The sequence below is a fragment of the Crassostrea angulata genome, chromosome 8 (genome assembly GCF_025612915.1).
Source record: "Crassostrea angulata isolate pt1a10 chromosome 8, ASM2561291v2, whole genome shotgun sequence".
NCBI classification, from domain to species: domain Eukaryota; kingdom Metazoa; phylum Mollusca; class Bivalvia; order Ostreida; family Ostreidae; genus Magallana; species Magallana angulata.
The window spans coordinates 33,341,318-33,368,396 of NC_069118.1; the positions used below are offsets into that span (position 1 = coordinate 33,341,318).

A 27,079-nucleotide genomic window follows, 5' to 3' on the forward strand; every position below is an offset into this window, starting at 1 on the left:
CACTATAATAATACTGCTGAATACTGTGTTGCGATTATGTGATGATAATAAAGAATCATCTGCGAAATAAAAGGCATCCCATGACTCTATCAAAATTCCCTCTGAAGTTCCATTCAGATAATCTCACTTGTCAATTCTTATTCATGAAATATATAAAGAGGCCTGGGAACTCTGTCGACATTGAAGCACGAACCATCATGATGCATACAGACGCAACGTCATCAATAAACTAGTAAAGCTCCCCAGACAGGTTGTGCTTCAATAACTTGTTTATTATCTGTTGTGCATGCTTAATCACTTTTCTGAATTTTTACATATAATTACGTAGCGTAAATTCTTCAATCTTTCCAATATTAAAGTACGTTGAATATCTGACAAGAGCGATAACTCTTACAGGAATAAAAGTTCAGTCATAATTTTTCCCTGTAACGTGTGCTTAAATCGTGAGTATTTTAATAAATCGCTGGGATTTTTTTTAAATACAAAATTAATATTCAAAGAAGTTTTACAAGGAAAAAGAAAAAAATACAAAAAAAAAACACCTACAAAAATTGTATGTGTGCAAAAAAGATGATAAACATTAACCTCTGTATATCGAAGTATTCCAAATAAACATGCAAAGTCTTTTAAATTCCGAAAAGTTCATTTTATAGAAGTGTGGATCACGTTTGCATTTCCAGCTGATTATCAAATTTTTTAGAAAGTTTAAATACATCAGATTTATCACATGCTGCATATTTTACCTGCATTATTAAATTTAAAAAAACCCCAAAAAACCTGCATACCACTACATGTAGTAACATTTCAAAATTGAATTGATTAGTCTGTATATTTTTTTCTTCGATAAATGTTTTACCTAATACATGTATGTGCATATGGGCTGAGCGCCTAACAGCATAAATAAATAATGCTTCGATGACCATGCTGCAATACGCCGTTATTCGATCGCAGCATTATCTGATGGCAACATCAAACAATGCAATACGTATCTTATTCTCCGGTGTCCTTTACTAATAATTGATTATTTATTATTAATTGCCAGAATGTTTAACCCTTCTTATTGACTTTTGCATCAAAGTATGGAAGGAAGCAAGGTTGTATTCGGGGGGGGGGGGGGGGGGGGCTATAAAAAAGTCTAATAAGGTCTAGAATTAGGACAAGTTGAAGAGTTGAGGATTTTGCAATTCTTTGACCTGTATTAATCAATTTGATTGATTTATTTATCCTTAAATAAATGGATTTAATTTCCAATCCAGAAAGTTGTGTGTGCCTGCAGATTAGAATGTTCAATCATATCCAAAAATATAAAAAAGGCTTAAGAAGTCAAACTTCAAAACTTGTTTAATGAATTTCATATGCCTTGCACACAGAAGTTTACATCAACACCAACTTTTTCAATTAATCTTACACCCAAGAAATGAAAACCAAATTGCAAATCTGTGCTTATACATGTATATTTACATAAACCATGACATGTACATACATGTATGTACATGAATAAAAAAAAAATTGGGTAAATACATGTACTAGAAATACTGCAAATGCCAGTTTTCATTTTAACAAATCCTGGTAACAAAAAACAATACTCAAGGGTAACATATATGATTTGTGAGATTCTTTGCACAAACAGCTACATGTATTTCAAAAAGTTTAAATGGTCATAAAATCATAATTTTTTTTCAGTAAATCATAATTTTTAGCAATAATTATACATGTTCAACTAATTCTTAAAAAAAAAATTTCAGAGGATATCATATATTTTTCTGTAAAGGGTTGACAAAATAAATTTAAAAAATTAAAATTAAATTATGATATGGCACTTTTAAAAAAGAGAAAACTAAAACTATTTTTCTTTGTTTGTTGTAAAAATGAGAAAAACAAAATCACCACCAAATGATGAATAAACTAGAAAATTATTGTTTACAAATGTATGAAGATATGAACTTGCTTAAGAAACCATTAAAACCCAAAAGCATAAATTTGAGGAAAAAAAATTCCATGAGTTTACTCATCAAAATCATTCATTTTTCTGCTTAAAAAATAAACAGATTGAACAAGTGAATTGGTCTGAATCCTGATCTATGACTTGAAGCAAATGAAGAAAATCAAAGGACTGAAAGTAAATGCTGACTCTGCAAATTCCACTCACCTGGCAAATTCTTAAAAAAAAAAAATCTCATCTTTGAAAAAAGGTAAAATTCAAAAACTAAAAATTAAAAGCGTGAATAAAGCTGTAGCATCATTGTTAATTTAAGTAAAATAAAATAGTGTAACAAAGAAAACCATCTTAAAATAATTGTAAATTATTCAGAAAAAAATACTAATAATACAATCACAACACATGATTCTTAAAATACATTATGAAATTTATGTCATGATCATTTATTGATATTATTGATATTCTAATTTTATATTTTGATATTCTATCAAAAATATTTTTAAAAATGTACAGTTTGCTTGCTTGGTTGGCACGGTCATTTTGAAACACATGAAATAAAACATGAAAAATCTTTTTGGTGGAGTCTTTCGTCCACTTTTCTGGAAGATTTTAGGGAAACACTGTTTTTATCCAGAAGTGCACTTGTTTCCATTGTTCTCTTTAGCTGCAATGAAAAAAATAATAAAATTTACAAAATTGTATCAGTATAAAAACATCTAGGAATATATAGTTATACAGTATTAATATGATTCATAAGTACTAGATTTATACAGCAAGAACAAATTCACTGGTAATAAATGACACTAAAAATTACCCCTAAAAACTCCTTTAGAGGCTCTCTCTTTCTCTCTCTCTCTCTCTCTCTCTCTCTCTCTCTCTTCAATGATCAAGTTTTTAAGAGACTATAAATTATGTGTTTTAAGAACCCTTAATAAAAATAAAATTACCAGTATTTAGAAGCATGTATGACGATTTAAAATGAATTTGAGAAGACACACCTGTGTACACACACCTGTAATGCTCAGCTCCCCTGTCCATACTCCACTGTCACTGCTTTTGTCTTCAGGTATTCCAGCAGGGCCTCCATGCCTGTAAACAGACGGACAATGTTTTCTTACCTTCAAGTTCTCTGTTTTATTTTATTATTTTTATTAATATGAGCTACTCCAAATTCAATTTCATTTCTTTTTCTCAAAATTGAAATCCTATTAAGAGGAAATTTGTAACTGAATACAATGAAGAAGAATTCCCAGCCTTCCAGTCTAGGTATGTATTTCATGTACTTATTTCAAAGCAAACATAAGGTATTCTACTTAAACCTAGTAGTCCATACAACAAATTGATTTTAATAATTAGAGGAATTCAAAGATAAATATATATCATTTCCAAAATTTCTCCCTAATGACAAATCTTCGATTCCTAAAAAATTGCTATACTGAATAAATAAGCCCAAGTTTATAGTATACTTCCTAAACCTGTCAGTGTGTCTTACCGAGATCTTTTCCAAATCCAGACTGCTTGAAACCTCCGAATGGAGAAGCCACATCTGTTTTGTTGTATGTGTTGACAAAGACGGTTCCAGCATCCAGGTTGTCGGCTACATACATGGCTTTGTTGATGTCGGTGGTGAAGACGCCAGATGCCAGGCCATACTCTGTACCATTGGCACTCTTCAACACGCCATCAATGTCCCTGTACCACGCAGAGTAAAAAACTTAAATTACAGTAGATACCAACCATAGCAACTTTCATCTTAATTCTCTGCCTTAAATCTGAGGTTTTACCACAAATGTATGCACTTGTCTTCAATGAATGTCTAAATACTAGTATCTTCTGGCCTACTTCATATCTTTTTCTTTGAGACACCAATAGCAGAATGGCTTGCCAAATCATATTTTGTCAAAAAGACAATGATAACCTTAAATTGATCTGCAGTCGAGCTCTTTATATGCTTATCTCAAAATGCATTCAATGATATTAAATGCAGTGAAAAATGAAATCCTACCCATTCTGGAATTTGGAGATGATCATTACTGGACCAAAGGACTCTTCCTGAGCAATGAACATGTGATCCTCCACATCAGTAAATAGAGTGGGCTCCATGAAAAGTCCTGGCAAAAATAAAGGTCAGAAGAGAGACCATTAACAATCTTTTAAACCCAAACTAGTATTTTTTTTAAGTACTCTTTTCTGTGACAAGCGAAGAAACAAACTTCAAATATTCCTATAGCCTTCCTTTTTTGTTCCTCCTAGCTAATAAAAAAACTCATATTTCTTATATTACGCGAGTACTTAATTCCGCGATCTGGCGGTTTCGGATCAAATCCAAGAATATAAAATCGCGAACACGGAATTTCCATCCATATTTCTTATAGTTTTGAACTCTTAGAAAATAATAGCGAGGTTTTAAAATCCGCGAAGGGTGCTTCTCGCGATTTTACGCGGATATTTATTCCTCGCGGTTAATTAGGAATCTACAGTATACAGCATCTTGGACACTCCCTGCCCCCTTTTTATCCTGTACCTTTCCTGTTGACCTGCTTTCCTCCGTACACCAGCTTGGCCCCCTCTTTGACCCCCTGCTCACAGTACTCCAGCAACTTCTCCATGTGGGCCCGGTGGTTCTGCGGTCCGTGGTCGGTGGAGCGATCCAGGGGGTCACCAATCTTCATCTTCTTGATCTCTGCAATCTGCAAAACAATCAACATTTAAAACAAAATTTCATGAAGCTTTTTTACATATTTGTATGTAATTGTGGACCATGTTTCTAATTAACTGGCAAACACAAGTACATAAACTCATAGTACTTAAATGATAAAAAAAAATCATTGCCAGTTTTAAAGAAGCCAAATGTATTTCTCTCATCAAGAATTTTTTTATGAACAATTTTGCATTGCATTAACTTTTTGTATAGTATCAAAAACAGTCATACAAAATTTGATATCTTCCAAAAGTTCATATTCACCAAGGAAGCTATGTTTTCATTGTACACAAACATGCACATTTGTACTATATGCTGGTCTGGATTAAAACAGTTTAGAATGGACATGAACTTACAATACGCTCAACATATTCATCATGGATAGATTCCTCCACAAACAATCTTCCAGCTGCAATACAGTTCTCTCCCTTGTTGAAGAAGACTGAACTCATTCCCTGATAAATAATGAATGATACATTCTATATGTATATTATAAACCAACATACATGTACCAGCATTAATAAAGAAGGGTTTACATAGGCTTTGCCTGTTACCCAATCCAATTAAAGTTTTCAATAAAATATGATTAAATTAAATTAATAAATTCAATTTAAATCTTCCAAAGTTTGATGGAATATATTGGTAATCTTTATAACAAACTTTAAATATGGATTACATGTTTAAATACTGTAATTATTTTAATCAATAACAAATCATTTCAACATCAAGTATATGTTTGAGTTGGCATAAATTTTGAGTTTTTTTTAAAACTTATTATCATCAAATCTTTTTATTCACAACTTAAGGTAAATGAAAACAGTAACAGTGAACTCTGACACTTGACCTCTTACCATTCTAACAGCTTTGTCCATATCACAATCACTGAAAATAATCAGAGGGGATTTCCCTCCCAGCTCCAGGGAGACTTTCTTCAAATTAACTTTGGCACAACTGTTGAGTAAACAGAGATTGTAGAAAACAAATAACGAAGATAGCTTTCTCTTTATGTTAGCATTTAGTGGGTACTACTAAACAGAGAACTCTAGAGAACTTTAGAGAACTCTGGGGATTTTCTCATATTTAAAGTATTTAGAACCCATTTTTGCATTTTATATGATAAAAAAAGTTGTATTTTAGTCGAAATATATATTTAAAATATTTGGATTTAAGTAAATATTAATTATTTCACGCAAAACATCAAGTTGGGGGAGGCTAAATTATTCAAAGGATCTCGATCCCGAGCAGTTTACTCTTTTTTAAATTCTTTCAACATTTAATGTAATTCTTATTATGGATTTTATTTAAGGTCAATTATATTTCATAGTTTGTAGCGTTAGTGTCTTTATTCTCCGTTTGTGATTTGTTATGATTTTAATTAAGATACTGACTTTTTGCTTGTCGCCAACTTCAAATCTTGATAGTTTTACGACTGAGTGTAATAAAACAACTCTTCTCCATGAATATGCATTTATAAATGGACAATCGAAAAAATATCCGAGATCCACTATGACACTAGAAATTGTAAATATTAATTAAGTGATATAAAGGGTTTAAAAATAATGCATAAATTGAGAAATTAAAGGGGCATGTTCACGGTTGTGGTCAAATTCTATATTTCTGTTTTAATTATTTACAATATGCTTTAGGAATACATTTTTAATGATCAAATAAAATTTAAGAGTCATTCGTTAACAGTTTTTTGAAAATTTATGAGAGGGACTTTGTCCCAATGGCTCTAACTCCCTTGAATCGCCGACTTTGTCTGCGATCCGTATTTCCTGCCATTTGATCTCGCTGATTCATTTGTTTCGGCACAACCTTGTCACCACTCCTAATTTTACATCATATATGATTGTGAGACTGGTCTGAGAACACAAAAATGCACAAATTGTCGCTGAAGAAGTACACGTTCGGAAAAATGGAGTCACAGGATGATGATCATGACATCCCGTGCAATCAGGAACAGGTAACCTCTATACCTGATTCCGATGAGGATTTTGATTATAATTTGGATCTCACTAACTTGGAATTAACCTCTTCCATAAAAGAAGCTAACCAAGACAATGCATATGCAGACTTATTGTCGGATGCAGTTGATAGCTTTGAAACTGCTCTGACCTCGAGGCACAGTATTGCTTGTGCTAGAGAGGGGCTCTCCTATGCGACCATGTCCGGCAAACTACCACCGTACATGCGATGGCACCTTGAATGTCGCCCTAACCTGGGAGATGAAAGCATTAATAAGGAATTCCAAGAAATTTGGAAAACAAAGACCAATACAATCAGAGACAAGATTCTCAAATCGTCAGTGGATTTCATGGACGACAAAATTGGTCTCGCCAATAACAAACTACGAGATATTCGGGGAGAAACCCTTAGTGCCATCGGAAAATCCACCCAAGCGGCCGGAGCAGCCAAATCTAAATTTAACGAAAAAACCAGACAGTTGAAGGAAGAATTTGATCGGAAACTTTTAGATTTCAAAGTTAACATCCGTTCAGAAAGAAAATCCACAATCAATCAACACTCCAGACGACCTTACACTGCCAAGGAAAAGAGCGTGAAAAAAGGACAAAAATTCCGTCCATATTGAATATGTGTTCTTATAAAGCCAACGAGCTTTGTGAAAAATTTAATAGCTCAAACAATCATGTGACAGTATACCTTACTGTATTTTAAAACAAACTCTTCTATCATTCATAATGTGGTTTATAATTGTATTACAGCATTGAACAATAGCTCATTGCGTATCGCAATGCTTTCTATTTAGGATTTACCTATATTGCATAAAAATGTGAGTGCTATTAAATTCGTATTGTCAAAATAATGCCTATGCCTTGAGTTTTGATTGGAGCTCAGTTTTCTGCAAGCTCCTCCCACAGTTTGGGAATTAGTTTGTTGTCAGGTCAGTAGTCATTCAACTACAGAATGGCTCGTCGTTTCAATCGAAACGCAAAATCTAAATCCAAAAAACACCGATCGTTTAATAACACAGCTCGGAAAAATAGAGAGCATAGAAACAAAGTGCGTATAGCACGGGAACATGTTTTTAATCTCACGCCTGACAAATTGTCAGATAACGATTACTTACTTCTGGCTAGAGGTCTTAAATTTGCACCATCACCTACCTCTCTTCATGTTAAACAGCAAATAATGCGCGATTTCAATGAATTCGCCAGAAAATTAAAATGCAGATACATGTTCTATGATCAAAATAATGACAACAATATTCACCCCTTTCGCATGAAAAGTGGCTATCAACCTGCAATGATGAACAATCCCATACAAAACTATATTGACAAAACAAAACTAGAATTGTCATCTATGGAAATTCGTAAGACAACTGACAATCTAAGCGCTTTGGAACGCAAAGCGCTAAACACATTAAAAGGCAGAAAAGACATTATTATTAAAAAAGCTGACAAAAATAACATGTGTGTTATACTCAACAAAAGTGATTACATCAAAGAAGGTGAACGTCAGTTAAATAGCAAATACTACTGCAAAATTACTGATCCTAACTTTAGGCATCTTAATGAAAGCATCATGAATAAACTATCAGAAATGAATGATAACGGTGTACTTGACAAGGTATCTTTTGACTTTCTTCGGAAAGCTGAAAACACGAGGTTAGGGAGACTGTATTTGCTCCCAAAAATACATAAGCTCAATATTGAGACATTTAATAAAATCAAAAATAATGGATGCTGCAATGTACCAATTATTCCACCGGGTCGACCTATTATTTCTCAAATAGGATCACCCACCGAACGCATAAGTCAGTATGTAGATTATTTTCTAAATCCAATTGTGCAAACATTAAGCACGTATATCAGGGACAGCTCGGACTTTATCCTTAAACTTGAACATCTAAGACCACACGCAGATTGCCTGTTGGTCAGTTATGATGTAACATCACTCTACACAAATATGCATTTCGAGGAGCTAATAACGGCAGTTCAGACAGCCTACGCTGATTTTGATAAATCAGAATACGCGATTCCAGCTCCCCCCACAACAGATCTTTGTTTTCTTTTAAGGCTGGTATTAGAAAACAATATCTTTGAATTTAATTCAGTTTTATATAGACAAATAATAGGATGCGCCATGGGTTCTAAATGCTCCCCATCTGTATGCGATATTCGCTTACACCAAATCACCAATGAAATCGTCTGCAAATTTGCGGGGAAAGATAACATTATATATCACGGTCGCTATCGCGACGACGGATTTATTATTTTTCATGGACCTGAAACTGAAATTCATGAATTGTTCGCAATAGCCAATTCGCATCACCCTTTACTCAAATTCACGTATGAATTCTCTACACAAGAAATTAATTTCCTCGATACAACGGTGTTTAAAGGAAATAGATTTCAATCAAATCTAATCCTTGACTTCAAAACCTATATAAAACCAACAAATACATTCCAATATTTGGAACGTAGCAGTGCTCATAATTCCTCTGTTTTCAAAGGATTTATCAAAGGCGAAACTATACGCCATTTAAGAAATACAAGCAATGAAAATACTCTACTTAGTATTCTACGTGAATTTGAAATGCATCTCTTAAAAAGAGGCTACAGTGAAAAAGAAATCAAAACAAGTATACAATGTGTACTTGCAAACTATAGCAGAGACAGTTCATTGAAAAATAAAAACGAAACTAAAAACCGAAAAATTCCTCTAGTTTTTGTCACCAAATATAACCCAGGCATACGGCATCTTAAACAAAAACTGACTAAATACTGGCACATTCTTACAAGAGAACAAGAATGTAGACAAATTTTCTCAGAATTACCGATTGTGTCCTACAAACGAAATCAAAATATTGGTGATATTCTCACCTCCTCAATAATTAAACAATAACTAATATATGTACTATGTACATACACATACAGTAATGCGAATAAACTCCTGATGAGGCGGATTTGCAGCAGTAAAATTAAAGAAAAGGAATACCTAAATTATAAACCGATTCCTTTTTCAAAACCATTTATTACTTATTAACCTCGTATCACACCGCCGAAACACTAAATTAGTGTAGAGTCAAGTGAACGGAGGTGCGTGGCTGATGGGAGCCACCCTTTTGAAAAGAAAAAAAGAAAAAAGAAAAAAAAAAGAAAAAAAAAAAAAAGATACATTTTTTCATTACAATGATAATAACGTACGTAAGTTGTTATATCTATAACAACAGAATATGATCATTGAGATGTGATAGCTCAATATATATTATGTTGTGTTTTTACGTGCATTATTATACCAATGGCTTGAGGTAACCTGTATATATAGAAACAATGTTTAAATGACATTAGATCGGGATCGGAGTTTGACGATCACGCCGACTAATTTGTCTTTAATTAGTTTAAAATCAACTTTAATGAGTTTATGTATGTAGTATAACATGTTACTGAACAGATACGTGCATAATAAAGCATTTATTAGCCCTTTTAAATGAAAAAATCCCAGAGTTCTCTAGGATTCTCTAGAGTTCTTTAGAGTTCTCTGTTTAGTAGGACCGGCATTTAGTAGCATGGTTTTTTCCCCCATAGCTAAACAGTTAGAAAATGAAACTTTGAAGCACTTTTTTTTAGTTGTCCCTGTTTTAAAAGAGAAAAACATGTTAAAAAGTAAAGGGACAAAACTCTAGTACCTTTCCATGATAGTTTTTCCAATAGGAGTGGAACCAGTGAATCCTAGCTTTCTAATGTCTGGATGCTCAGACATGGCTTGTCCAATGGAGGAACCTAAAAAAATGCAATTTGATTTTAATGATATATAACAAATTTCTGATGAAATAGTCTTAAATCAGTACTTTAAATAATTTTCAATCAAAATTCTTGTGCAAGAGTTATTCCTCCTTGGTGGCACTCTTCAGTCACCAAGTCTTGGGAGCCTCTCTCCATTCTTTCATTATTCTTCCTCCCTACCCAAGCAGTCATAGACATAACTCATCTAGACTGTCCAACTGAGAGGATCTCTCTCTCTCTCTCTCTCTCTCTCTCTCTCTCTCTCTCTCTCTCTCTCTCTCTTTCTCTCTCTCACCTGGACCAGGTAGGATGTTGATGACACCTGGAGGAAATCCAGCCTTGACAACCAGTTCTGCAAACTTGAGGGCTGTCAGAGGTGTCACCTTAAATTGAGAGAATAAAATACTTTGTTGGTTGATTTTTAAACATGTATGTATACAGAGAAAAACCACATCAATAACTATTGACCCAGATCTACATTGTACTTAAGACTTCAACATATTACTGATAATCAATACAACATTTTCTATGACAAGTCTTTGTTTTATTTTTCAATATTTTCTTCATTTCGTTACTGGAATATTTTTTTATTTTCTCTCATGCAAAAAACACAAAAATTTGATTAACAAAGAAAGAAATCAGAGCATTTCATAAGTGTACACAGCTGTTACAAATCTGTCACTTTCTTGTACCGTAATCTGTTCTTATTCACAACGATATTGAATGGTGTTTGTCAAGAACTGTTAAAATTAATCAAAAATTATTTTGGACAAACAGTATTTGCAATCCAACACTGAAAATTCTAGTCATAAATGGCTTGAAATGAAGAGGTGTTATGTATTGATATTATAATATTAGACCATTTTAAAACTATATACCGGTACTAGTATAGTATGTATAACTTTTCACTCTAACATTTAATGAATTGGTCTATATATTTTCAGTAAATTAAACAATTTAATCCTAGTAACTCAAACATGTAAAAAAGCCAGAATTCTAAAAGTCTCTAGACTAGAGAGATTAATTAGTGTAATCCTGGATTCTGAGGTCTCACCTGAGCCGGTTTTAATACTACAGTGTTCCCCGCGGCTAGGCAAGCGGCCATCTTCCAGGCCAACATCATCAGTGGATAGTTCCATGGTACCACTATGGCACATACACTGAAAACCAAGATCACAGAACGTTTGATCAGCTTTGAAGAACAATGCTTTCATATCAAATACAGTACAAATACATCGTACTCTTAAATCAAAATACAGAAGAATCTCGAACAAAATTCTTTAATTTGAACAAAATGTAAAATTACTGCTTTTTATACTACAATATTTTTAAGAAATCATTCTTGTGTTTGAATTTTTGCAAAAACTAACGCTTCAGTAAGGCCAAAAAAAATTAATCATTAGTTTCTCGGGCCAGAGGCAGGCAGGTTTTTTTGTTGTTGTTTTTTTTGCCAAAATTTACAATGACCGTAACCCATATTATATGATTTATTTGTGTACTCATCAGCAGATATTCATCAAGCTCATACATTGGCAAAGTTTAAACATTTGTTTTAATTTGTTCTTTTTAGTTTAAATTGTTCTGTTTCCTTTTATAAGGTTGAGTTTTTGCATATAAACAAACAAGACAAATGGTTTATGCCCCTGCTTCATTTTGCGGCCCATCTTTCCCCTCCACAGTATTAAGAGAAGTCTAAACTGAAATAGGGGACTTCTTATGGCATTTAACTAGTTGAATTTGCCATATAAAACTTTATCAAATAAAGCATTCATTTGGGGGTGTTTTCTTTTTATCAATCTTCAGTGCCTTGAGGACAGAAATCAAGGAAAAGTAAATAAGTCATCATAAAATTCTCAAACAATACAAGTGTCCTTTATTCCTGTTTCTATGCAATATCACAGAGGCTTCAATTTCTGAAGATAACAAAGAAATTTCAGTGGTTTTGTTAACAGGGACCAACCCAGAGCAAACTTAGTTTAGGGAGACTTCACTTCTGAAGTTCTCCCTCACAGAAAAATAGGGAGAAATTTGAGAAATCAGGTAGACTTCCATTCTTTGACAATGACATAATACTAATGATAATACATTTGTACACAGATTCAACCTTAATTTGAATTTCATTAGAAGCAAGTCAATTAAAAATAAAACAACTCATAAAAAATTTAAAATCTGATTCAATTTTGTAAATATAATTTATTATGTGTATCATACATTTTGTAGCTGAAATGTTATGTAATTATGTTGGCTAAATGACAAATAAAATCAGTCTATGTGTTTAAGTGTATTTTGGAGGTATTAGTCCAATCCTTTGACCCAATATTACAACCGTCATTTAGTTGGTTGTACAAAATTTTTTAGTTAAAGATAACTGTAGACAAACGGTTTCATGATTATTTTAGCACTAACTTGGCAAAGTTATTAATTACAAGTTACCAACTAATTGTAATATCAGCACCTAAAGTTATAAACATCGGTTGTAATTTTCAGTGCACAGTCTGTGGTTGCATCAACCGTATTTATAACCTCTGAAGATAAGACAGTCGCTGAGGAAATTCTGGCGAAGTTACCGACCACAAAGCGAGTAATTATATTTACATAAAGTTTTATTTAGCCCAGGTAGCCCCCTAGGTTGGTCACTGGGTAGATGTTTAAGATAAAATAACGTTTTTCACTGACAGAGACAAGCATTTGCTCTGAGCGATTGTTTACATAGATTCCATAATAGAGAAAACCGATAACGATAAGATTTAAAAAAATCCGGAAAAATAACGATAAAAAAGTTTGATGCGGCGATGATTTTACTGATGCGGCGGTTCCTGAGAAACAAATCATTAATTTTTTTTGGCCTAACAAAATTTTCTTCTATTTTGTAGATCTCTTATATAAATCTGACAGATAAAAATATTTATATCCAATTTGTTCATTCATCAAGTCTGCAGAGCATGCAGCACAAAGAAGCTAGTATAAACTTCAATATCATAAATCCATTTTTTTATTACCCAATAGGCTCCCTCTTAGTGTAGGTCAAGTTCTTGCTGGGTCGTGCATGGTTGATTGGAATAGTCAAACCCTGAAATGTTCAGATTGAAGGATTTTCTATAATGATGAAAATTCATACATGTACCGGTACTATGAAAGATTTATAATGAGAAGCCATTCAGCATCCATGCTCCATGTATCTCAAATCCCTCGAAAACAATATTTGTTTTGATTCACAATCCATCATTCTAATAATACATGATGTAAAGTATGTATACATTTTTTACAAATGTTATATGAATATACCTAAATCAAAAACCTTTTTTAGTATATAATATCTATATGCCTGAATTGCTGGTCACAACAAAGGGAGGTAAATCTTACCTGGATTTTATCACACCAGCCAGCAAAGTATCTAAAGGTGTCGATGGACATGCCCACATGTGTCTTCAGGGCGAGGGTATAAACAGCCCCGGAGTCAATGCTCTCCAGGGTAGCTAACTCCTCCCTGTGTTCATCCATAAGGTCAGCTAGTCTGATGTAAAATGACGAAAATCATGATGAGAAAATTTTTTCAGAGTTTGCCTTTACTTTTTAGTAAGGTATTATTTACAGAAAATTTTTTTTTTAGAAATATTATTTTATAAGTTTATCTAAAAAAAATTTGCCATTCCACTTGATATTGTCTCTGTGAAGTTCAGCATTTAGGACAATCTGTGAAATCAATATTACTGCTGGTTAGCTAACTGCATACTGATTATATAAAGTGATATACACAATACCTGAACATCAGAGTCCCTCTATCCCGGGCATTCATCCTGCCCCATTCTCCCTCATAGAAAGCCACCTGTTACGACAAATTTTAAAAAGTATATTGAAAAAATTCTCAATTCAATTTTTCAAATCTTTGATACAGTATATAATTAATCCAAGTAACCACTTTATAAGGATAAGATTTTGTTGTTACTTGTATATTACAGACTAACATATAAAAACTCCATCCAAAATCAAGTTTCAGAACCAAACCAATTACCAGTAGTTACAATTTGGTTATGTTAAAAACAAGGGAATTGTAGTTTTAAACAAGGGAATTACTATAGCATTGAATCATTATTTTTTGAAGTATACACTCTCATAACTGCCGCGGTGTGTGCATACAAATTGAGTAACGCGCGTTAGCGCGTTATGAAAATTTGTATGCACACACCGCGGCAGTTATGAGAGTGTATACTTCAAAAAATAATGATTTAATGCTTATATTTACATTTTTTAACTTCTTGCCTTGTCTGCAAATGTGAATTATACATTAAAATTTCGATCTTATCCTAAGGGTAAGTTAACATTAATGGAAGAGCCACAGTAACAGCCACAAGCGTGAACTTTGATTTTCGCTTGTGACGTTGCAGTTTACAGCGTTCAACGTTTGTGACGTCATAATAAAACTCGTCAATTTGACCTTTGACTACTTGTTGCATTTAGAGGCATTTGAAGATCACAGAATTTAATGGAAAAACACAGTAGAATGTAAATATATGTATTTACATCCAACAGTTACCGTATTCTGAATCAAGTACAAGACAGAGATATTCATGAAAATTTAGAGTTAAAAGAATAGTAAAAAACCCGAAAACATGTATACTTTTTAGGACAAGGGGTAGATACTAGATGCATGTAAAATTATGATGAGGACAAACTGACCTTAGCGGCCTCCACAGCTCGGTCGACATCCTCTGGGGTCCCCCTGGACACTTTACAGATCACCTGTAACCAACAATCAATGTGTTAAACAAGCCAACATTCCAAACAACTAACATTTGTAAAATTCACCATTAAAAAGATGTAGCACTACAGTACATTTACATGCAAGGGATTGTTAATTTAAATAATTAAAATAGACAGAGGATTCAGAGTAATAATAATGCAGTATAGTTGATGATCTTAGTCAGTTTTTACACTCACACTTTCGTCGCTGGGATTAATGGTTTCAAACGTCCTTCCGTCCGAGGAGTCCACAAACTCATTGTCGATGAAGCACTGATGCGGGAAGGACAAGTCCATGTTGTTTACTCTCATTTGGACCTGGAGCAATAAGATAAATTCTGTTATTTATATCTAACGTGGAATATAACACGACCTTAACCCTCTTATGTCTAGGTAAGTATGCTTTTCTATGAAGGAATTGTGATTTGCATTTTACGAAGGATTTCCTTGTTTATTAATAGAGAATGTGTGATTTGCACTATTATTCATTAAGAAATTTTTTTTTTTCGTGAGTCTGAAATTAAATCCTATTATTTAATGATCATGTGTCGATGAACTCACAGCATCATATGTGAACGGTTCCTTGTCCTCGATTCCTCGGAACCTTCTAATGAAACAACTGGCAAAGTCCTCAAACCCTGCATTCATGTACACATCCTCATTCTGCAGACTGACCCCATTACACTTCTCCTTGACCTCTTCAACCAACCTGATGTCAAGGTCAAACAAAATAATCAATATTTGAGTGAAATTTTCAGCATTCTTATTACATAATCATGCATCTGTCATGCATAAATATTTTTCATCCATCTTTCATATTTAAAAAAAAATGTGACCATGCATTTTTTGTTCATGGATAGATAGATATTTTACTGAGTTCTTTCACAAAAAGCAGTCTAGGATTTTTTATTCTCTTCTTCAATGCATTTACCGGTAGTTTACCTGACAACATCCATGGATCCTGCCCCAGATTTGAAGAAATCTGTGCTTTCATCTACCTCTATGTTTAGTATACCACCCCACACAACCTGTTAATAGCATAACAAAAACAATGATATTTGATGGCATTTTTCTTATTTCTATACTTCTTACTGCACATCAAGTCCTGGGGAAATACTTTTTCAACTAGAATTGAAGTAAATTATCATTATCAGCATTTGCTGCTAATCTTTCAGTTATTCATAGATCTTTTAAGACATTTAGTTTCCAACTACTTAATACATTTAAAAGGATGGAATTCTGAAGATATTTCTTTTTTATAACTACACATATGAACCTCAAGATGAAGAAATTCTGACAAATTTTTGTCTCTTGAATTTAGAATGATCTCATACATTCATTTGATAATTCTAAAGCAAAATATGAACTTATTGAGTACTTTTTGACAATACAATACCTTCAAAGGGAGAAAACTCTGACAACATCTGTATTTATCTGCATGCCTTTAACTGACCTTGATATTTTTGATCATGGTTTCCTCCTCTGGGGTCAGTTCCAGCTTGGTCTGGGACGTGTCCTCCTTCCCAAACTTGGACGCCTGGATCATCTTCCCGTTCTCAAACTGTAGCTGACTCACATTCACCTGGAAAATGCACAATGATCATAAGCTACTACCTCCTGTCTCCTAAAATTGGTTATATATATATATCATTCTCATAATTATATGAAAAATGTGACTAAAATTGTTCCATTTACTTCAGTTATACATTGACTATACCTTTAAAGACAACTATATGTGTACTATATTGTTGGATATGTCTTGTTTAAATAAAGATTATTTAGTAGTGTTTGTCTATTTTTTTTTTACATATATTCTAAGAATCCTAGTTACGTTTTTTTTTTAACAAGTATTCTATACTCTATCTAAGCCCAAAATTTTACTTCAAAATGCATTACATATTAAGGAAGTATAAATTTGAAATTTCTGGCTCATGCCAATATATACATGATTGTATATATCATTTTTGTTGTCCATCTTGAATCTGACTGTCCAACTAACTTGAGCATCTAATTTATCTAATTTCTAATTGAATCAAATTTCTGCTGCATGTTACATGTATAATCACCAGTGTCAACTAACCATTTTCCCATCGTTGCCAAAGATAATCATTCCATACTTGTGTACGATGGCTGGCTTGCTAGCCCCGGCTAATTCCACCTTTGTTCCCCTTGGCTCCATTCTGTTCCAGAGTCGAGATCCAAACAAAGTCACTTTCTGTACAAAAACAACAGTCATTTCTACGGTAGGAAGAACTTCAAGTCACATATTCATCAAAGGTAAGAAAGCTTTTAACGTAAATGATGAGTTGTAAGCGTTATCATAATAACCTGCTGTATCTTTAAACCTTGCCAGATTTCAAAGTCAGGACTTGTAAATATAGTAAATATTTGAAGTCAGAATATATATATTCAATGTTTATTAAGTCACAAAGAGTGCAGAATTTTTTTTTCAAAGGAAAGCTATATTTTGGCGCACTAGATTCCAAATAATGCAAAGTTTGGAAAAAAGTATCAGTACAATTCATTTCTGTAACAAATAATCATCAAGACATTTTGAAAAAAAATAAATTTTTTTATATTATATTAATTATCTTATCTACCTCTCCATTAATCTCAACCCATGCCCCTGGCACTTTATCACAGCCCCTGATAAAGTTGTGAATGGATTCTGCCGATTGGTTAAGGTCAACCTGCAACAGACAATGATTCAGTCAGTGATGCCTGATGGAGGCAAGAGGGAATAATAGAAGTTGTTAAATTGTAACACTGGTCAGAGCAAAATAGAATTCATATAATGATCTGATATTGGCTTATATCAGAAACTTTTGCTATACAACCTTGACATTGGCTTTTTTCAATAACGGGTCATAAGTGGCGCCCTCTTCAGGCTGTGTAATTCTGGGTGCTCTCCCTTGATGAATCATCTGAACTGCCTCACCCTACAATAACATCAAAATACAATGTGAGTGAAAAGTCTCATCATTTGAAAGTTTTTTCACAAATCCCCCCCCCCCCCTATTTAAATGAATTTAATCATAATATTTCAACATACCATGGCCTTGACCCCCTCTGGAAACAAGAAGCGGTTGTAGATTGTGTCCACAGTGTCGTCGGGGGCAACAAAACATTTCTTCTGTAGAAGAATAGGTCCAGTGTCCAGCCCATCATCAGCCCAGAAAACGGAGAAACCGCCCGATTTGTCACCTTGCATCAAAGTCCTGTTTTATCAAGGTACATGTATTTAGAAAAATTCACTGGCAGATTATACGCCAATTAGATTCTATAGTAGTGAAAATTTATTTTCTGTTTTCACGTTAATAAGAATTAAAATCTCAATAAAACAATGCATCAGAGACTCTTAAAAGATGCAGAGATTTTACATCGATTATGAATTTTTATTACAGAAAAAGGATGATATAATTATATTCTAAAATGTTAAATAGAAAAGAATTTAAATGATGTACATTTCAACAAAATCTTGCTTGCCTTGCAGAAATTCAAAGAAGATACACATTCCAATGAGGAGGAGAACTTTTGATAAAGAAACTTATTTCTCTAACTTTCAGAGATGTGGACCTATTAAAATCATATTGAATAGAACCTAAAAAATGTAGTGCCTAGTTGGATGCTAAATTAAAATTACATGAATACAATCAGGGTTGGTTGTCTCTAAGACCCGGGTGGGGGGGGGGGGGGGGGTGGGGAATTCCCCCTGCCTATAATGCCTTAATTACCCGGCTATTATTGCATTTCAAATGCAATGTAGCTGTAAGCAAGACCCCCTGACCCTCCTACTTATTCATTTCTTCCTTCTATTTCAATTTTTAGAGACAATCCTGATACAATATTTAACACTACTAATTACTTGTTTGCATTCAAGGGCCCAAAGTTGGTCTTCTCTTATTTGTATTGGCTTAATTAATATATACCTACCAATTAATGGCAGAAGCTCCCCTGTGGCGGGGTAGGAGGGAGGGGTGGTAGATGATGGACTGGTACTTTGGGAAGTTGATGACGTCCATGGGGATGAACTGAGAACAGAACGGGAGGACGTTGAGCTCTGCCCCCACAGATTTGTACTCCTCCAATACTTCTGGAATGGCCACTTTCTTCATCTGCCATCTTTTATACTTAAACACTGGGATGTTGTCCTTGGCTGCTGCCAGAGCTTAGAAGGGAGAGAAAAAAAATCATTAATTAACTAAATTATGATTAATATATGATCTACATAATATTATATTAATATGCATATAATTATATTTGTTTAATAAGGTTTTTGTTTACGTCTTCAAAATTTGTTGATAAATATTGAAAGCTCTCTAGACTAGAAAAAATTGTGAATTATACAGTCATGTACATTTATTTAAAGATGGTTTCATTTTTTTTTTCATTTAGCTGATATTTGAAAACTCAATGCAGACATTTTGTACGAGGAACAATGCAGTCTGACGTACAACGAAGTGAATTACATGTAGTAGGGGCTGGCTTTAGTCAGACTGAGAAACAATGTTGATTTTTTTTGCTAGGTTTGTTTATAACACAATGAAACACAGAAACCAAAAATAATTGCAACACTGTTGTGACAGGAAGCTGTTCAGTACTGCAACGCAGAACACATCGTAGTATTTCTAGATGACTGTAGCATATTGTAAGCTAGCTAAATAATGTGATACAAATTATAGTAGTTATGGCCTTGGTCTCCCGCAACGCCCCATCGACATGGAGAGAGACTAGTCCTATACAGATATAACATACTGTCAGTGAAATATAATGACCTTGATTTTCCTATTAACCCAAAGAGAGCCCCGAGTAAATGTAGTGTACTGTCAAAATAATGTATATAATGTTAAAAATACTGATGCAGTGTACAATAATTCACATGTGTGTGGTGTTCAATAAATTCAGTGTGTGCAGGGTACAATATCTTCAGTCATGACCTATGTTCAATCTTGAGTCACCTTTTAAAAAAATAATTTTTCCCCTCTCTCTTATGACCTTATGACATAAAAAGTATTTGATTGATGTTTATTAGAGATATACTTTTTGTTTTATTTAAAAGAGAGCAGTATTCAGATGTTCTCTATAAGAAAGGTTTAAAATTTTTTTTTTTTAAACACACCTTTCAAAAATTTGAATTCCTAATCTGCCAACCTAATTTTTTTTTAAGGTGCAGGTGCCTTGACAATGAGCATTTTGTTTCCGAGCCTACTTCAGAATAAGGTCAAAATCAAGAACCCTACTGTCTTATGAACTGTCACTGAATATTAACCTTTGACATGTCAAATCTGGCCTATTTTACCTGATCATGATACGGCATAGGTATATCTTGAAAACAATAACATTTCACGTTTGAGGAAAAAAAGTAAGACAAGGAGAAAGGGGTTTCTGTGATTTACTTGAATGTTAAATAATTTTCATTTAATTCTTTTCCGTTCGCAAATTTGTGAACAAAAAACAAACCAAACATTTTTCATTATAACCATATAAGTACTGATTTTCTCAAACTGAACTTTTGACATATGTTGCACAGGAAAAGATTTACTCAGGTTTTGGCTCAGTAGCTAAATTCCTGTGTGCCTGTTGATTTAATACAACTCAAGTTTGTTTAAGGAGTTCTTTGCTTGATATCAATTTCCTGTACCATGAGAGAAAAGGAAGAGACAGTATCATGAAGGGGATCTTTACCCAGGGGGTCGGGCTTTCCATTGACGTCTGGGACTGTGAAGACCCCCACGATGTGGTGCCCGTCTTTCTGTAACAGTCGGTAGACCTCCGCTCCGAACAGACTTTGACCAATCACGGCAACCTTCATTCTGTCGTACCAAGACTGTGGAAATGAAAAAAAAAAACCTTGGTAACATATGTTTTCAATTTTACTGATCGTCTACAAAAGGGAAGGAAAGCTGGTTGTTTATATTTTTCAATTTATTAATTTTGTTTAAAATGAAGAGAAGATGAAGCAAAACAATACAAACTATCATATTTTAACAGGTAATGATATATTATCATATATATTTTATCTGCAATCTGGTAAAACAAGAAAATAAGTCTGATTCCAGTCTGATTCTATTCATGCAATCAAGATTTACCTTAACTCCCTTACAGTATCATGAGAATGTAAAATTTTAGAATTTTTTTTCTTATATATTTTCACTGGTGCAATCATAAATGACTAAATTTACAAAGTGTGTTTGATATCATTCAGTTAATAAAGCTTTACAGTGCACTTAAAAACTCATGTAAAATAATTTCAATACATGTATACATACAGTCTGCAATATGAGAGAGAGAGAGAGAGAGAGAGAGAGAGAGAGAGAGAGAGAGAGATTTCAAAGATATTAAAATTTCAAGGCTAAAGATACTCTCTTTGACATGTAAAACATTGCATTATGTCAAGCTAGAGACAGAGAAATTACAATAGACAAAACAAGCAAGAGAGAGTTTACCTGAGAAATTCAAATTTCGATGTACTATGCACATGCACACACACAAGAGTTCTACAAGGTATTTAGTAAAAAAAATATTACATCATTCCATCTGCAATGCACAGACATCAATTCAACTGCCTGATAAAATCTGACATACATGCATATAATGGCACGTATACATGTGTATGTTTCTGAGCATTTCGTTCACAAATGTTTACTTAAATCATTAAAACACAAATTAAAGCAATGACCGGCTGACCTGCACATATAAAAGCAATGAATTAAATACTTTTGAATTTAAAAAAAAAATGAAGAGAGTTCATGCTACAAAGCAGAAACACTAAATTAACAATTAAATGAATGTTAATTGGTTTTTTTCCAAACATACATGCTTAATCATGATTTAAAAAACTACCGGTAGTAAAAGCTGAAATCTATAACTATCCTAAAATCTTTCTGAGTAATAAAACATTTTTTTTCTTTATCTATTGCCTGCATTTAATATGCGTAGTTTCATTCTGTTAATTTTTTTCCTCCCATATCAAGGTACCTTTAAAATTATCAATTCATTCGTTTTAAATTATGCATTTCAAACTTAACACACATTAAAATAAGCACAAGCTATAGGTTTTTTAAAATAATCCTTGATCACCTACCTATTTAAATGTTCAAAACCCAACTGAGAGCAAAATGGTCACGGCCTACAAATTCTATGCTGCCTTGTTTGTAAACAGATTATGAACGTGTGTAAAATGTAGGTCAAAAAGTGTTGGTTGGTCACATGATCAGCACTGTGTATATATATCAATGGGGGATTGGGGGGAGGGATTAACAATTTCAGTCAGGCCCTTTGTGTATAGTGGGACTATGTTATCTTTTGAGGTCTTGACACCTGGAATGCTAATTTGTTTTGTTACATAATATTGCATAAAATAAATCTTATCTTGTCTCTGATCCAGTCCACATGGTCACATTTCGAATTCATTATTTGAGAGAGAGAGAGAGAGAGAGAGAGAGAGAGAGAGAGAGAGAGAGAGAGAGAGAGAGAGAGAATGATTATTTTTGAAAATAACTGGTAAAGGCTTACATTTCTAACATTAATAATGAAAAGATTGATGATCAATTTAAGACTAATAATTAATTATACATTTGGATAAAGAATGATGTGTGCACCCCATAAAAGTATTACAACTGGATACATATTACATGCAATACTATACATGTATATAGAGGCAGTTGACATATTCTCTCCACTTACTTTATTCCTTATGGGTCCTTCACACCTTTGGAAAAAGGTTCACATTCAAGCTTAAACTGATAATTCCCTTACAGATTTCTAGCATGCACTTAACTTGAAAAAGACAGAAAAAGGTTAAATTTGGGGGGGGGGGGGGGGGGGATTTTGTTTTTTCCCAAGATTTATCATAAAAACAAAAGTCATTGTAGAGTTTGAACTCTGGACCTGCGGGTCGGTAGATCGCAGCTATATAACCATCAATGTCCTACAGTGTTGAAAATCGTTTTCTGGGGGGTGTCAATTTCAACTGTTACCCTCCCAAACAGGCACATTTTATATAGTATCACTGTGACAATTTCTCTTATGTCTTATGAAATAATTATTGATAGATTTTTTGTGTTTCAGTTTTGGGTAATTATTCTTTGGTAAATAATTCTACATTGTCATTTTTAATATTAAAAAAAAACAAGAGGCCACTAGGCCTTAACAGCCACCTGAGTAGCATACCCATAACCCATACACAAACTTGTCGAGGAGTCTCATACCGGTATATTCATTTAATTGGGTTTCATTCTGGAGTAGAAAAATTATGAATTTTTAATGACGACCACCTCCCTGCCTGAAATCTTTCAAAAAGAACTATGAAACCTATAATTTTGGCGAAAAACTTAAAGATCTGGTCTTCAAAATCATGAATTCAGTTTTCCTTTCAGGTGTGTTGGAGTAAAGAAGATAATTTTTAAACATTATATGCATTAACACCTATACATCCATTTTGGCCCTGCGATAGAGTCAAAACTAATACTCAAGAGGACATGAAATTTAAATTTTAATAGAGGACTTCCTGGTAAACTTAATTATGAAGTCAGTTTTTCATACAGATGTGTCAGAATAAAGAAGAAGATTTTAAAACAGTATATGCAATAACACTACATATGTATATTGCCATATTGCCCCCCCCCCCCATGTCCTGAACCCCTGACCAAGGGGCCATGAATTTTACAATTTAGGTAGAGGAAATTGTGGACATTCTAACCATGTATTCTTTTTTTTTGCCAACATGTTTCGGAGTAAAGAAGAAAATTTTTAAGATTTAATAAATTTTTACTACATAGCCATATCAGCCCCACCCTAGAGCCTGAACCTCTGATACAGGGGAATAAATTTCACAATTTTGGTAGAGGGCTTCGTGGACATATTATGAGGTGATAATTTCGGTCGGGGCGTGATCAAATCCAATAAAGCCCGAAGGGCTTTATGATAGATTTGATCACATCCCGACCGGAATTATCATCTCATAATATTCAAAGAATGATTCCTTATTACTTATATTTATAATTCTAAGCCATTGAACGATTAACTATTTAATAAATATAAATAAGCAAACCCCGCTGGCGCCCCAATTGTTAGTTATGGGTTTTATAGTACAAAATCGATACGTAGCGTTATCACACGCAAAGACACTAAAAAATGTAAATACTGTAGAAGAACATAATTTCGTTCGGTCAAAATTTCGTTGTTTTTGAACCAAAGAAAATTCTGTTGGCATTTAATTTTGTCATTTGTATTCATTAATACTTTGGTTAAAAATTCGTCGTGGATTAAATTTAGTTGATTTATACTGCCGACGAAAATAACGAAATTAAATCCTCAACGAATTTTTCTGCTTCTACAGTATATGGGAGTAGAGAAGATTTTCTAAGATTAAATACATTTTTACTATATGGCCATATTGGCCCAACCCTAGAGTCAGCACCCCTGACCCAGGGGCCATGAATTTCACAATTTTGGTAGAGGGCTTCATGGACATCATAATCATGCATTTAGTTTTTAATAAATATATATATTGGAGTAGAGAAGATGATTTTTTAAGATTTAATACATTTTTACTATATGTTACATCATACGTCGAAATGAAATTAGAAACTTCTAAAAGGCAATCAATGCATTAATTTATTCAATGAGTGATATAACAAGTTAAATTTTTTTAATGTAAATATTTCTTTTTTAACATGTCAGCACTAAGTGCATTATCATGACTACTATCAAAAAGAATATATAAATACGCTTTTATGGAAAAGAGGCAAAAATAACATCTTCATTTTGTAAAAAGGCCCCAAAGACTAAAGAGATTGCAAAGCTATATGCTACAAAACAAAGTATAGAGATTACCAAATATTAACACACAAATGAGGTGATATATGACTGTTCCTTATCCTTTTAACACGTGTTGATTAATTACTGTTAGTAAAATCACGACTAGATTTTGCAGCATGCGGCCTGTTCGATCCGACATCTGGATCAGACTACAGACTATACAAGCATGATAATGGTGCGGAAATGAGGATTAGTGGCCTACATTTTTGTTATCTATATTACCTGAGAGGTAGAAAATAAACGGACAAACTGTCTCGATGCAAACATTGTAATCGGGGACGGTTTATCAGTCGGACTTTTGTCTTATGACTGTCTTGTCCCGATACCGTCAGAGTATGGTTGGCGGGGTCAAGGTCAATTGACGTGCCAAGTTCTTACCCGCATTTTGATTGGTTGCTAGAACGCACACCTACAAAGATGATGATTTTAGCATTGATTCAGTACCAGTTCATTTAGGCCCGTTTTTCATATCATCATTAATTTTAATCACTGCAATTTTTTTTCGGATTTAAAAGAATCTCCCAATTTTTAATATTTGCTACAATGTGTTAATTAATGTTATTTTAGTTTTATTCAGCCATCCGCACTTATGATAGTGAACTGTTGCTAAATTTTTTTTTAGAAAATAACAATGTGTTACTATTTCCACAGGAGTTTGAAATTTTATCAATAAAGCCAAAAAACTTACTTTATTGACTGACCCATGAGCTATGCATAGCTCATGGGTCAGTCAATAAAGTAAGTTTTTTGGTGCTTTATTGATAAAATTTCAAACTCCTGTGCTATTTCTTATATAATTGTAACCGATCTTATTAAAATCAAGAATTCACAAGCCCATTTCATTGTGATTGTGCTTCATCCGACAATAAAATGAAAGGAGCTTGCGAAGGTTTGATTTTAATCACACTGTGTATTTATGTAAGGAAAATGTGCGGATCTAGAGGGGAGTCCGGGGGTGTTCCGGATAAAAAATTACAATAGAAAGATTTATAAGAAGATTGAGTTGACTGACGGGTTTGATTTTGTGATAATGTTCGACCCCCTCCCCCTTCACCTGGAAAAAAATCTAGAAAACTTCTGATAAATTAGAATAAAGAAAATATATTTACCAACTTTTTTCCTCTGTTGTGAATATTCAATCAGCGTCCAATCATGAATAATTATGGTTAAAAAGTAATTATAATAATCTTGAATCTGAATTAAAAATCTTAATTCCAGGTTAATACATGTATCACAGTTTACATGGAGAACAATGTTAAAACCGCCAAAGCTTAGACTTCCTTTTAAGATGTATAGCTAACAGTTTGCTGCAGACGACAATTAGGAACAATAAAAAAAGGGGGGAGGATCCGGGTCGAGTAATATGTATAGTTTGTTGTAATACAGTTATTTATGTTGTCTAAATACCATGTTCTTTCTCATAAGGGAATTTTTTCTCACTCCATTTAATATGTAAGTCTTTGACAAATCATAGACATACACGCCATACACATTGTGTATATATATGTCTGTGGACAGATTTATACTTTCAATCGTAAAAACTAGATTGAATCCCCATGTTTTATAAAAAAAAAAACTTGAATTAAACATCAGTACAAAAATCATACAAAGAAACATTTGTAAAGTTTTTGATATTGCTACATATGTACCTTTAGTACGTCTGTCCCAAGTTATTGCTTCCATCGCTCTTTGATGATTTTTAATAAAAATACACATACATGTACCTGCGAAAGATATACAGTTGGAATCGATAAAAGGGAATATATCCAATATATCTTCATTGAACAATTATCATTTTTCACTCATAAACGTTCACAGGAAAAAAAACAAATTTCTTGCGGAGATTTATAATGGGAAATGCTTACATCTTTTCTCCATTCAGAAGTATTCGGGATACCTTGCGCAATTTTTCAACGTTATTAATGGCTGATGCAATGCAAAATCCCCGTAGACTTTCTTTTTGTGGATGTGTATTGAAACCTGAATCGGTAGAGGGGGCGTTTCAAAACAGGTAATCTTTTTCATATTAGTGGAGGAACACAAAGGTATTTATGATTATCGAAATATCAAGCAAATAGTGATGGAAGCAAAAACTCGGGGCAGAGAATATATGTATTTGATATTAAT

General features: G+C 33.4%; 1 protein-coding gene across 6 annotated transcripts; it reads right to left on the minus strand.

The window, feature by feature from the left end:
• Window positions 1-1,323: 1,323 nt before the first annotated feature.
• On the minus strand, window positions 1,324-25,311 carry LOC128160321 (cytosolic 10-formyltetrahydrofolate dehydrogenase-like). Of its 6 annotated transcripts, none has more exons than XM_052823621.1 (26): window positions 25,175-25,311; window positions 21,577-21,627; window positions 20,816-20,957; window positions 19,064-19,298; window positions 18,183-18,348; window positions 17,968-18,069; window positions 17,731-17,820; window positions 17,211-17,345; window positions 16,584-16,712; window positions 16,073-16,158; window positions 15,692-15,839; window positions 15,329-15,448; window positions 15,068-15,130; window positions 14,152-14,216; window positions 13,754-13,904; window positions 13,390-13,460; window positions 11,445-11,550; window positions 10,686-10,773; window positions 10,294-10,387; window positions 5,492-5,591; window positions 4,997-5,095; window positions 4,464-4,629; window positions 3,945-4,050; window positions 3,432-3,631; window positions 2,952-3,028; window positions 1,324-2,603 (listed from the first exon to the last, which is right to left on the minus strand). In XM_052823621.1, exons 3-25 carry the CDS (start codon window positions 20,940-20,942, stop codon window positions 2,961-2,963), a joined length of 2,715 nt encoding a protein of 904 aa, XP_052679581.1. In that variant the 5' UTR covers window positions 20,943-20,957; window positions 21,577-21,627; window positions 25,175-25,311; the 3' UTR covers window positions 1,324-2,603; window positions 2,952-2,960. The 6 variants fall into 6 exon arrangements, with proteins under 6 accessions (XP_052679581.1, XP_052679583.1, XP_052679580.1 ...); XM_052823623.1 differs by lacking the exon at window positions 21,577-21,627 and adding an exon at window positions 22,817-22,841 and having other exon boundaries at window positions 25,175-25,295; XM_052823620.1 differs by lacking the exon at window positions 25,175-25,311 and adding an exon at window positions 22,215-22,307.
• Between the last annotated feature and the right edge of the window lie 1,768 nt (window positions 25,312-27,079).